This window comes from Thunnus albacares, chromosome 21, assembly GCF_914725855.1.
Source record: "Thunnus albacares chromosome 21, fThuAlb1.1, whole genome shotgun sequence".
Taxonomy (NCBI): Eukaryota; Metazoa; Chordata; class Actinopteri; order Scombriformes; family Scombridae; genus Thunnus; species Thunnus albacares.
The window spans coordinates 16,143,528-16,156,967 of record NC_058126.1 but is presented as its reverse complement, the minus strand read 5'-3'; the positions used below and the strand labels follow the sequence as shown (position 1 = coordinate 16,156,967).

Genomic DNA, 13,440 nt, shown 5'->3' with positions numbered 1-13,440 from the left:
TGCTTTGGACATCTCTGAGAGAAATGACAAACTACGGTGCCCTCATCTTCACCGAGACATGGCTGAACGATGGTATTTCCAGCTAGCCGGGCTTACCGCTCTCTGGTTGGACAGAACTGCTTCATTGTCAGGTAAGACCCCAGGATGTGGCCTAGGGGGTGTGGGGTCGGTAAGCTGCCAATCTGCAGGGATACGTTGCTTTTTCACCGCGTTAAGAAAAAATCCATACAGTCACAGCCCTAGATGGCACATATTACAGAAAATCCTGCAGGTGCAGGCAGCTGCTCCAAAAAAAAGTGGCTGTAGCCGGCAGGACAGCACTGACCCCTAACATGACTCCTGTAGTTACAATTCCTTTGATATGCCACAAGTGGCGATTCAAAGATGTTCTCTAATCATGGTGACAAAATAGTGTCTTCAACAACCATTGCATTATTTTGAGACATTGACTTATTCAAAGCCCTTTTAACAAACACACTGATGATACAATGGCTAACCTGCTACCATTTTCTTGGCATGTTTTAAAATAATAGTGCTCTTTAAAAGCATGGGGTCCGCCAGCTTTGGTAGACTGTCTGCCCCGGGCTTGTTATTCCAGAGTTTACTCATAAATGATGAATGGATGGACTGTGTGACTCACCACGCGAGCTGCTCTCTCCTGAGATTCACACTTTCTGCAGAACCATGGACCAGTGGGCACCTGCACGATTCCATAGCAGGCTGCAGAGAGAGGGAGGGGGGGAATGGAAGAGGGTCATAAAGCAGAGTCAGTCACTGCAACCACAACAAAAGGCTGCATTTTATTCCACACAACAGTGTCCGAAATTAACTTTTTGACTCACCTGCCATGGGGACTATAAAAATCCACCAGCCAAGCATATTTTTTTTACCAGCCAAAATAATAAACTGCCTTTTTGTGTCACATATAGTTTCATTATATTTCATTGAGATAATGCAGTATTATGTTGAATACAAACTTAAAGAAGAGGCCAGAGCAAAATTTCCAGAAAATAACCCAATAAACATGCATTATCAAAGCATGTTGTTAGTACAGTTTAATATTTTATATTAAGCGATGTGGTACACAATGTTGTACAAAGAGATTTTGTTTTTGGTCATTTTGTACAGTTACAAAAAATATGCAAGATGGTTTTGTATATGTTACAGGTGAATCAGGGAAGTTAGCCAACAATAACAAACATCTGCAGGGATTTAAGTTTTCTGTCGCTACGAAGGATTTCCATCATTTGGATAGAGAGAGAGAGGGAGAGAGAGACGCATATGGTGCGCGTGTCTACACTGTATAGGGACAAACATGAGTAATTTCCTCTGAGACATCATGCCAGATATTTTATTACATGACTATTTTGGTACAAACATTTACCCGCCACTGTGGCGGATAGCCTTCTGAGATTTATTCGCCAAATGGAAAATCTACCCACATTTGATGCTTGGCAGGTGTTAATTTCTGAACCTGCCGCAGAATCATTCACAGAGTGATAATAAAACCACGCTGACACATGCAACGCTGACCGCACCTGATAACATCTTTTCAAACATCACTTTCTCAGTTATTTTTTTACACATCAGAAGACAAACTTGTGACTGAACATGTTTGAATGCAATGTTTTAATCTGACACCACACTACTGTTATTCTAATGTTTTTGATCACTCTACCAAACGTGTAACATGGTTCACCTGTGCTACAAAATATTTTAATCACTGGTAATGCAGTGTTAATGTCAACATGTGCGGCATGCCATCAACAGGGTTTCCCATACATTCATTTATTTGTGGCAGCCCGCCACATATTGATTTTCTATTTTTGGAGCTGTGCGCCCCGCTCTCTCTCTCTCTCTCTCTCTCTCATTCTCACAAATACATGACAACGGACCCGTCTGTGAATAGCATTATGTAACATACTCCAGTACAGTAGGTGGCGGCACGCACTTTTAACATTGGTTTATAGTCTGCGAGTAAAAACAAAGACGAGGAGGAGAAGTATATATGGTTGTTGGCTCTTCCCCACAGAGTAGACGGCTGGCCGAATTAATCCAGAGATCACGCATGGTTTATTAAATTTGTCTAACACTGATGCATTCAAGTTAACTCTGATAAGTTAGTCAATCTATGTTCTTAACACAATCTCGGAGACCCAACTCTTCAAGTAAGTTATTAGCAAGCATGCAGACCTCCCATCGTCCCAGGGAGGATGTGACACTAAATTAATTTTAGGAGGAATTTGGGACGAGAGTTGAAAAAAAAAAAAAAAAGAAAGTGCACAAAAACCAAATAAGTCCAACTTCGGACAGCTTTGAGAGCCTGTTAGCATGTTAGCCTGTGTGAGTGTAAGACAGTAAGTTTGTTATATAGGCAGCAACGTATGCATATTTGATCCTTTCTCTTCATTCAAGTTTAATATATATGTACGTTTTTTTTTGTTCTATATGTTTTTCTATTTATAGTTATTTATAAATATTAAATTCCCAGTGAAGTTTACTGTTTCAGTGCACTGACGTCATTTTATACAATAAAGTTTATTGTTAAACTGTAAAATATGCTTCAATTACGTATTTTTGTCACAAGTGTTTGATAACCACATTTAAGGGATCACTGCAAAAATTGTGTTTATTTATATATTCTGTATATAAGTTTACATAAGATAATCAGCCAATATATCGATATCGGCATTAATATTAATATCAGTATCAGCCACAAAAATCCAGTATTGGTCGGGCCCTAGTTAAAATAGCACAGGGTTTGTGGGGCGTGTTGTTTAAGGTGGTGATAAGACAATGAAATGCATTTAAAGGCTTATCAGATTGTAAAACAGTGGACAGTTATCACAGCGGCAACTATTTTATCTTTAGTCAGGACAATCACAAGGTGAAACAGTAGAAATACGGACCTGCTGACAAACTTGATTTTACATTTATTTGGGAAACAATCATGAAATGCAATAAGGACTGTAAAAAATTAATACCTGACGATATATCGTTATCAGATTTTTTAAACCCTAAAATATCTAAATCAGCATCTGCCTTAAAAATCCATCAGTCGGGCTGTAGATACAAACTGATTGCAATGATGCTTACAGGTCTCAGACTTGTAGTTGCTCTACCCTAAATAGCCGTCCTCTACACATTTTCAGATTATCTCTGATCTGACCAGAGCCCATAATCCAATGGAATAAACAGCTATAATCCAGATTCCTGAGAACAAAACACCCACAGGTCACTGAGTTCAAATGAAGAAACTTGTAACCAGACTTGCAGTAACAAAAAAAGAGAAGAAAAATACAGAAAACGAGGAAATAGACTTTGTTATCATGCACACACTGTGTACTCGATTAACTTTACTAATTAGGGTCACTAAAAAGCATGCAATTTTTATTTGTTGCCATGCAAACTGATGCTAAATACAGTGTGTGAATGTTTTGTTGTTATTTGAAGCTTTTCTTTCAGACTCAAAGGAGTATTCAAACACGAGACATGTTTTAATTCAACATGTGTAAACATACATAAGCTATGCACCAATTGTACACTATTCATTATAATCATGTTTAATGGTAATACTAATAAATAGGGGCGTAACAGTATGTGTATTCATCCCAAAACATTCAGTGCAGGATGTTGAGTTCGGTACATGACTTTCCTCGGTTCGGTATGCTCCGTGAACCAAACAATTACTGTCAAAACAGTTTAATAATTCACTTACTCTGATGTGCGGAACAATAATTCTAGAGCGCAAGTTCCACCTGGAACATTTTAGCGGCTCACCACTTAGCTGTAGCATGTTCATGGATGTATGCTAGCCGGCTTAGCCAAGTTAGCTTGGTTACCCTGCCTACCCTGTAGTGTTGCTGCAGTCAGAATGACAAATGAGAGACTTGTGACACTGACTGAGTGCAACACTGTTATTAAAATATGCTCCGTTATCTCCATAGTGAAACGATACCGTGTCTCCCCGTGCCCCTCCCCTCGCTGTGACAGTTGGTATTTCACTCCGTGTTTGAGTGAACTACTCTATACACCGTTAGACCATAAATCAGCATAACTTGCCAGAAACAGAAAGGTTGTTTCAACTGCAGCACAACTGAACTGTTTCAGTAATAGTTTTGGCCACTGAGCCATGTTTGGATGTTTACATTTTTCAAATAAAAAGAGCAAAATGTTATTTTCCACCTTTCTTTTTTTCTGCTGTACTGAAAACATAATGAACTGTGATTCCAAAACTGAGGTACATACCGACCATGAATTTTGTGTACCGTTACACCCCTACAATTAAATGTCATGATTCACACGAAAACATTTTGAGAGTGTTGCTGCAACAGTGCAACAGCTTCTTCAACAGCTCACAGAATGAAAAATAAATACAATTCTTGCGACGCAGAATGTTGAACTATCAATGTTAGTATATTATGTGTACAATGTTTTTCACAGTTGTAATGTATGGCACGAACTTTGGACACTTCACCAGTCTATGTGATGTTCACAGTGTTTTACATTGACACAATTTATCACCAGGCCTTTAGCAGGCTGTGACTTTCATCATTACTGGAGTTAACAAATGCCAGCGTTTTAACAGATACTTCCATTTGTTAACAAAAAAAGTTCCAATAGATAAATGTCTGTTCAAACTTGAAGTGCAGAAATGAGCCAGTCATCCGACACAGTTGAACGTTGGTGGTTAATGTCATGAGGCAAACATATCTGATCCAAACAGAAGCTGTTATAACTGTGGTTCAGGATCAGTGACATGATAACGCAGAAAATGACAAGACTACTGCACATCTGAACAAAAACTCGGCTTTTCCTAACGGATACAGCTTTCTCTACAACCAATAACTCATAACAACAAGTACTTTTGGCACTTCTGACTGGATGTTAAACGGAGATTTCTCAATCTGACACTTATTGATCTGTTATTCAAAACAGAGCACATTTAGAATGTTTGGTCAGAGTTTGTATTGAAGCAAAACTCCAACTTTATTGAAGACAGACCTTGTATTAATAGAGTATTATATACATAACGCTTGACGGGGTACATTCAATATTCACAGTATCACAATACACTAAGAACAACTTTCCTGTTTAGTTCTCGCACTGGTTTCAAAATGCACCTGATCTAAAACAAACTGATACTGCATTTTTACAGGCATGACTCACAATGCTTGACAGGCTGAGACTGGCATACTATGATGCAACCTCAATGTGATATATAAAACACTAAATCATTTGGCACAAATGTGTAACTAATGAAAACAATTATAAATAATTACACTATTACTGCCTAGCTTTAGTTTCTGCAACTTAATACCAATGAGGAGAGACACATGGGTCAAATATAATAAACTATTTCAGATTAATTCAGAAATACAGCAACATTTGACTTATACTGTTAGTAGATTATATACAGACATGATCCAGTCAGACAGGCCTATTAAACAGTTCAAACAATGTCACAAATGGTGACAAACAAAACCAAATCTTACTAGTGCAAATTACAGCTGCAACAATTAGTCAATTCATCTATTAGTTGCCAACTCTTAAATCGTTTTGAGTCTTTTTTTTTAAAAAAGAAGAAATGTGAATATTGTCTGGTCAGAAAACTGAATATCTTTGGGTTGTGAACTGTTGGTTGGGACAAAACAAAAACATCTGACGATATCATACAGGGCTTAGGGAAACAGTGATCAACATTTTTAACCATTAATCAAGAAGATTATCAACAGGTTAATCAATAATGAAAATAATCATCAGTTGCAAGTGTAGTGCAAATACATGCATCTGCATGGACTCAGAGTTGCTGACACTTCAAATTGTTTTCAGCCTCCCACAGTGTTTATCCAATGGACACATGGCCAGCTGCTTGATTTGTAAACACAGGACTTCATCATCATCTGGGTGAACTTGGGGTGAGAACTGGCTCAGCAGCACTGCATCTCAGTTACTATGTTAAAAGATAATGTGTTGCCATTTACAAAAAACAGAGTTTTGCTGCTTGAACTGTGTACATTTTATGACTTTTTTTTTCTTGTGGATGATCAAATTGCAGCGCAAAGTCGCCTGCCGCATTCAACACAGTTTGGACTGTTATTAGTTTACATATTGTGACAGCAAGATAGTTTCACATCTCTGTCACTCACATGACAGATTCTGAGAGGGATGGAGAAATTAGCACGACTCGGAGCCAGAAATGTGTGCATAAAGCTGCAGATTAAACAGGCCAAGTTATTTGCCGGGCTCCCTGAGTGGAGCCTGACCTCAGCCTGGCCTTGCTGAGGGCAGGCGGAGGAGGAGGAGGAGGAGGAGGAGGAGGCTCCATAACCTTGCAACAAGACGACGCTAACTAGCCTGCAAGCTAACCGCTAACTCCCAACACCAGCGCTTACCTTGATGCACGGCGACGTTGCAGCCGTGTCCGTCGCAGTACACCAGCGGGTTTTCTGCCCAGCCTCTCTCGTCTGAGCAAACACAGCAACCCCCGATCATCTCCTTCATGTTATTCGTCGAGAACTCGTCGTCCGCCGCCAGACAACGCTCGCCGGAGACCATCTACGGAGAAAGCGGACATGCGGAGGAATACGACGGATAAATAAACCGAAACCTTCGCTGAAAAAGCCCCTCGTTGCCCTTGCTGCGCCCCTTTAAGTCCCACACGGTCGAAATGTCATGTTTAAAACGTGTTTAAGTCCCTTTTCGACGTGATATTTGTTCACCAAAACATCCACTTCACTGCGCGGCGGTGAGGAGAAGGGGGGGGGGGGGGGGGGACTTCGTCCAGAACAGGAAATGCGTAATGACGTAAGGCGAGTACGTGTGCGTGCCCCGCGACAGTGTTCCATTTTGGCTCCACATGGCCGAGGTGGTTTGAAACTTTCTAACAATAAGACTTCACTTCATTTTACACGATTCACTGTCAACACTGTAGCAACATGGAGGTAGGCAAAGACATGGCGTCACTCGTTGTACTGAAATAGACCCGCCATACTCAGGATTTGTAGAAAAACTGACGTGTGTGTTGAAAATGTGTTCACAGAAAGCACTGAAACTCTTGATCTGCTTGGTGGACTAAGAACTATTGAGCAAAGCCGTGTTTAAAAATAAATTTGAATGTTTCCTGTTCAAGATAAAGAATGTGAGGTTTTACTTTCAGTTTAAAGATGACGTTTCACAATCAACTCTACTGGGTAAATGCAAGTATGTTGACACATACAATTTCTTTTCATTAGCTGTTAATGAACGTACATACAAGATTCAAGAGATTTTAATGTGACATGGACAGCAACACAGCAGATGGCAACATTAAAGGAAAATTGTCTTCTTCGAGCTCTAATTCCAATTAGAGTGCATGTAATAAAATAAGAGAGAAGAAGATAAGAGAGAGACAAATTAAGATATAAACAAACATTAAATTGCACATAAGTGGTATTGTACAGCATGATACAGATACTGATATAATAAAGAAAAGTGCTAAGCTAAACAAGTGTGATATGTTTGGTTGTTTTACAAAAAAAAAAAAAATAGATGAATTTGCATCTAAAACAGAAAATCAGTCAATTTAATTTAATTGGCAACAATTTTGGTGGTATGAGAAGTCCTTTTTCAAGCAAAAATTACCTGTACTGGCTTCACAAATGTGACAATTTGCAGCTTTTCCCTGATTTATATCATTATAAGCTGAATACCTTTGGGGGGTTTTTTTACCGTTGGTTGGACAAAACAAGACATTTGAATATGTCATTTTGCGTACTGGAAAATTTCCATGAGCATTTTTCAATATTTTTGAATATTTATTTTAAGACAACAAAGTTAATTAGAGTGGTCGCTTACTTTATTGGTCTGACATTTTCTTAACTAAATGAGTAGTCAAAAACTGATACAGAATAATTGATAATGAAAATAATCCTTAGTTGCAGATAAATTGTGTGTCCTCACTCCTACAGAAAACCTTATTTTGGTTCAGATGGTTCAAACAGACTCTACACACTAATGCATGTAAGTTGTTGCAATACATTTTGGACAGTTGCTGCATTTCCCCTAGCATGGGGTTTTTCTACATTTATAGTTTGTATTACTCCATCCTGTAAGAAGCTATTTGGTGCACTGTTACATCACTTTACTAATAGCCCATACCTTATACTGTGCATATTTGTAATTATGCTACAGGTTTAGGCTTGATAATTAGGCTTCAGGTTTGAAGTATATTTTGTCAGATATAATTTATATTTGTACACAAACACATATTCATAATTAAAAGTCAGGCTTGTAGTTGTTTTATTGCATCTTACTAAAATCATTCAAAACAACATGTCAACAATTGTAAAATGGAAAAAACATTATACTTATAAGATCCTCTATATTACAATGTCCACTACAGTACATAGTGCATGAGTACATGTGACAACTTTTTAATTTTTTTTTTTTTTTAATTCTTGTTTTTACATTTTTAAAGTCAATGACACCTATAGGGTTTTGTTGAATTTTCTTAATGATATTTAATTGTTTTTATTTGACATGAATTTGAGTTTATATGTATATGTCCTCTTTGGACAGTCAACAGCATCATTTTCAAATAACTGAAATGTTGTATGTTTCACATAATGCCATTTCATTGTGATTAGGAATGGTGATAATGAGAAAGGTATAGGTCCTTTGAGCATACCGCCAGAGCATTTTGAAAAGCTTTTCAATGTAAGAATGAATACCTTTTTATCTTTGAAAAAATATTAAATGGACTTTGAAAAATCTTATATCAGCCTGCATATCAGACCTGTCAATATGCAGTTTTGTTTTGACAGCATCCCCATGCTGTTGCCAAGGATGCTCCAGAACACACACACACTCACTCACTCACACACACACACACACACACACACACGCTATTCCAAGCACTCAGCTGCTGCTTGCATCACCGATTCCTCTGAGCGAGCTCCCGCTCTCGGTTTCCAGAGAAACGTAATGACTTGCCAATAATGCGCAAGAGCACACGAGCGTCCTCCGTGTAATATGGTGAGCGAGAGGTCCCTGGGAGTGCCTGCCCATTGTTTGCTTTAATTTCAAATTGCTCAAATGCTCCAGTCGACACTGGGCACTGCACTAAAAGGGGGTGTGGGGGGGGGGGGATGGGGAACTGGGGAAAAAGGAAAAAAAAGTGAATTGTGTGTGGCAGGGGAAAACCTATTAGAGCTTGAGAGAACAAAGGGAGGCAAAGGAGGGGGCAGCAGTTGTGGAGGGGCCCATATAGCTACTGAAACACTGAAAATGGCAAATGATTTTTACAACTTGCACTTGATTAAGTCGAAGTCTGCACGAATCGTGTATAATGTTCCTCAGGTTGCCAGAGGAGAGCTTTCTCTGAGACCTAAAATTGCAGCAACACTGTCTGCTCCCAACAACTATTGGTGACCTCAAAGTACATATAGCACTCAGAGCTTTTATATAATTTAAGGTATTCTGTGATTATAACCAAGCAATCCTTTTAGATGCTATATGTTAGAGCTTTGTTGTTCTGTGAAGTGTGTTTTGATGGGGATTTCTAAATCCATTGCAACAGTATTTCTGCTATAGGCCGTATTTGTCTATTTGGACAACTTCTCTCAACTGTATGCTTCACATAAAAGGGATATTTTTTAGAGTTTTGTGGTCTCTCTCTACAGAATGAATAACATGTAAAATGTGCAGGGTGTAGTGAAGAGCATGTTGGGAAAGGCAGCCCCAACACACTCTGAAATTGTGTAAAAGGAATTGGATACACAAATGCAGGACACACTTAATTTCATGTCAGTAATTTATTCAGTCTGATGTTTCCCTATAGATTGCATCTCTTCTCAAGTTTATTTGCTTCATTGACATTTATAAATTGCCACGCAAAAAAAAAAGACCCACAAGAAAAGAATACATATGAACATCACACCGGTGATGAAATCTGGATTTTGTCCTTAAACATTGTATCCCAGTGTGTGTGTGTGTGTGTGTGTGTGTGTGTGTGTGTTGCAGCGAGAACTCTGCAGAAAACTAAAGCAGTCTGGGAGGAATGTTTTCACAGACTGACCTCATAAGCTTCAACAAATGACTACTGACAGCTAAGTGTAGGACTTTTTTATTTGAAGCAATTCTCAAACAGACGCCATACGCTTGTTTTCAAATCAATTTATTAATGAGTAATAGATATTTTTTTTCATGGGTGTTAGGTAATGTTAAAGAATGTAAACTATCCGTGGCCTATTAGACCTTGCTAAAGAAATGCGGTAAGTCAAATAAACAGCCGAACATTATAGAAGCTGTGTGTTATGTGCCAGCTTTTTAAAACAATCTGGGCTACTATATAGATTTAGCCTAGCCAATATTCTTTTAGCATATTGAAACAATGAAAACAGACAAAGCAGTGAGTTAGCATGCTGTCATATGTGTGTAGTTAAATTGTATGTAATCAATGATCAGTCTCTCTGATGTACAGCTAGTCTGTGTCTGCCTGTTGCATTATTACTGCTACTAGTTTTTAATGAAGATAATTCACCTGCAGCAACCCCAATACATGTGTCATAGAATTTTACACCAGATGTTATAGATATCTAAACATACTCTGGCTGATACAGTCTTTCTGGTGGTGTATGTGAGTTTAAATGTAATATATTTTGTATGGGCTGTAATGGTTGTGACTGACCATGCATTCCCATCTGTAGGGCAATGCTGGTATCATAAGATTTTTTTTTTTTTTTACAAAGTATTACACGATGTGTTGGAGGCAATGAAAAGAATAGACTATCTATGTAATGCAGTCAGCTATTCGGATGGGAATTGCAGGCTTTTTCATCTGCTGTTGAATCATGTTCCCGATTTCAGGAAGCCTGAAATAGCTATTGAAAAGTTGAAAACACTGAAATGACCCGCACCTTAATGGTCCTTTCTTGGTTCCATCACGCTCAGACCCATCACTGTGTAGCCCACGGTCTCCTCTCTGGTCGACTAGTAGCACAGGGGCCTAGGAAAAAATACAAACAGTCCCAACACGGCAGGGTGAAAGGTGAAGGGAGCCCTCCCCCCACCACTGTCCGCACACACTTCAGGCTCGGATTGCATGTAAAATCACATTCTCCCGGGGTGGTGGGGGGTGGAGAGGAATTCATTGTTTTGGCATGGGGCAGTGGGTTTGTGTCATAAAAAGTCTATGCTCTTACAAGTGCCTGCGCCTCCTTGACCAAGTGTCTCCATAAAACTCACTGCAAAACAAATGACTTGAGGCTGCAGGAGACTCCAAACTCTTGGCAGTTTTTCTGCTGTACCACAAGTTGTTTTTGGGTTTTTTTTTCTTTACAGCTAGTTAGCTCATAAAAATGTATGCAATTCATCAGATGAACCGGTAATGAGCTGGTTTCCACATCGAGACAGTAGGGAGTGTTGGGACTTTCTATATGCTTTGTAAGTCTGTTAAAGTGAAATCAACGACTTCAACTCATTTTTGTTAAATAAATGTCGCCATCTTACTCGGTCATTGACGTTTTTATTCCAGTTAAAATGTAAAAAAGCCATAACCTATAGGGTTAGGCTTTATATCCCCGTTAACCTCCGTCTTCCACTGTGATGTCGTGGAAACATTTTTAAAAGTAGGTATAAACCTCTCCAGCAGTCAGGAATTTCTACGAGGTGAACACCCGCGATATTTCAAATAAAAAACAAAAGTTGACTCATTTATGATTTATATTTTATATTTTTTATTCATGTAAATTTTATGATTTATTTACTCGTTTGATAACGATTTCTTGCAATGAATCTTTTTAGTCATGAATCTAGAATAAAATGGCAAATAAGTAGGCTTAACTCGATATCCTTATAGTCTACGGATAAAAGTGACATTTGGTTGTTCCCTTTAGGTTACTATATAACTCCTGCTTTGCCAAAAACATAAGAGTCCCATAGGAATAGCTGCTGAATTGGTCTAAAGTACGAGATTTGGTCCACTGACATTTTCTCCCGCATTACCAGCACACAGCGGGCAGTTAAAAGAAACCTCCACCGTGCTTGAGGTCCCTCTCTCGGCCACTCACTCTTGTCCCCTCCCCTCCGGTCCCGGCCAACATCCAGACGCAGGAAAAGGAGGGAATAAGCGCCCCGTGGCATCTGGTCCATCCCAAACCTGCATCACGAACAGTCCCCCGTCTTAATTAGAAATACTCAAATATGTATATAATGTTATTTTATTAAATAATTATTACAATTTTATATTATTGTTTTAGGATGTTGTAGATGGCCCCCAGTGCAGATCTTTGGATAAGCTGCGAGCTTTAATTAAAAAGCAATGATCATGGAGTCAGCATGGGGCGATTTAAGTACCGCTGGATGAGGAACTTCACTGGCAGATGTGTTCATTTTATATTTTGTGGTTGGTGTGGTTTATATATATATGTCGTCACATACAGCAACGATAATAATAATATAATCATTATAATCATAATATGACGTGTGTCTCCTACAAAGACTTTTCATGTAAAGAATATTCCTGTTTGCTATTGGAAACTACTTTGTTTCCCGCAAATAAATCGTGTGTGTGTGTGTGTGTGTGTGTGTGTGTGTGTGTGTGTGTGTGTGTGTGTGTGAGAGAGAGAGAATTATTAATTCATAGTCCTATGCCTGAAAATGAGTTTAAGTTTGAAACTCCGCATGGCTCCTGAGCAGCATTGGTCAAAAAAAAGCTGTGTGGCAAAAAATGAGAAATTGTACTTAACTGATCCCCATTGTAGATTACTAACAAACGTCACTTGCCTATAATTTCTGTTTGAGTTAATGTAAGGTGTATTTATGTTGTAGGACAGTGATATTCAAGACAAAGCGTTCACTTTTGATGAAGACCAAAGGGGAATCGGAAGCTTAGACATGTTTAAGTTTCCAACATTCAAGTTAAAAGCCTTAACTATACTGTGTGTGAGCAGAGAAAACATTAAACACGTCTGTGTCAAACTGAAAAAGAAAGTCAGGTTCCCGACATGCAGTAGTCCGGATGTAGGATGAAACAAGCCGTCTGTTCCTTCGTCTCCCAGGCCGGGCACGGTGCATCGTGGCTCTGGGATCTAGTTATTCCCCCGGGGATCCGGACCTCGACGAGCGGCCCCTCCTCTCCCCTCACTCTACTGCACCCGTGAAACTCCGCATGCTCCATGTATTAATGCTGTCATACAGAATCAGCACGTGAAACGCGTGTTTTGCTGCAGCCGGAGCGAGAAGAAGAGCTCAACGTGCAGGTCCTCTGTTGTGCTTCAAGCGGTGAGACTGCAGGTCAGATGACCCGGAGGTGTATGAGTTGGACTGGAGTTAACTGAGCTAAAATATGGCATGCACTGATAGTTGCAGAGGTTCTCCAACATACAGACAGTGATCTCTCACGATGTGTTTCAACTGCAAACCTGAACCTAACTCCTAATGCCTAATGGATTATCGAAT

General features: G+C 39.2%; 1 protein-coding gene across 5 annotated transcripts in view; it reads right to left on the bottom strand.

The window, feature by feature from the left end:
• Positions 1 to 6,784, bottom strand: part of mllt10 (MLLT10 histone lysine methyltransferase DOT1L cofactor) — a 45,808-nt gene extending 39,024 nt beyond the window's left edge. For all 5 annotated transcript variants that reach the window (XM_044339485.1, XM_044339486.1, XM_044339487.1 and 2 more), the window contains exons 1-2: positions 6,396 to 6,784; positions 641 to 720 (exon numbers count right to left, since the gene is read on the bottom strand). In XM_044339485.1, the coding sequence (XP_044195420.1) occupies positions 641 to 720; positions 6,396 to 6,558 (243 nt within the window). In that variant the 5' untranslated portion in view covers positions 6,559 to 6,784. The remainder of the gene's footprint in view (positions 1 to 640; positions 721 to 6,395) is intronic.
• Between the last annotated feature and the right edge of the window lie 6,656 nt (positions 6,785 to 13,440).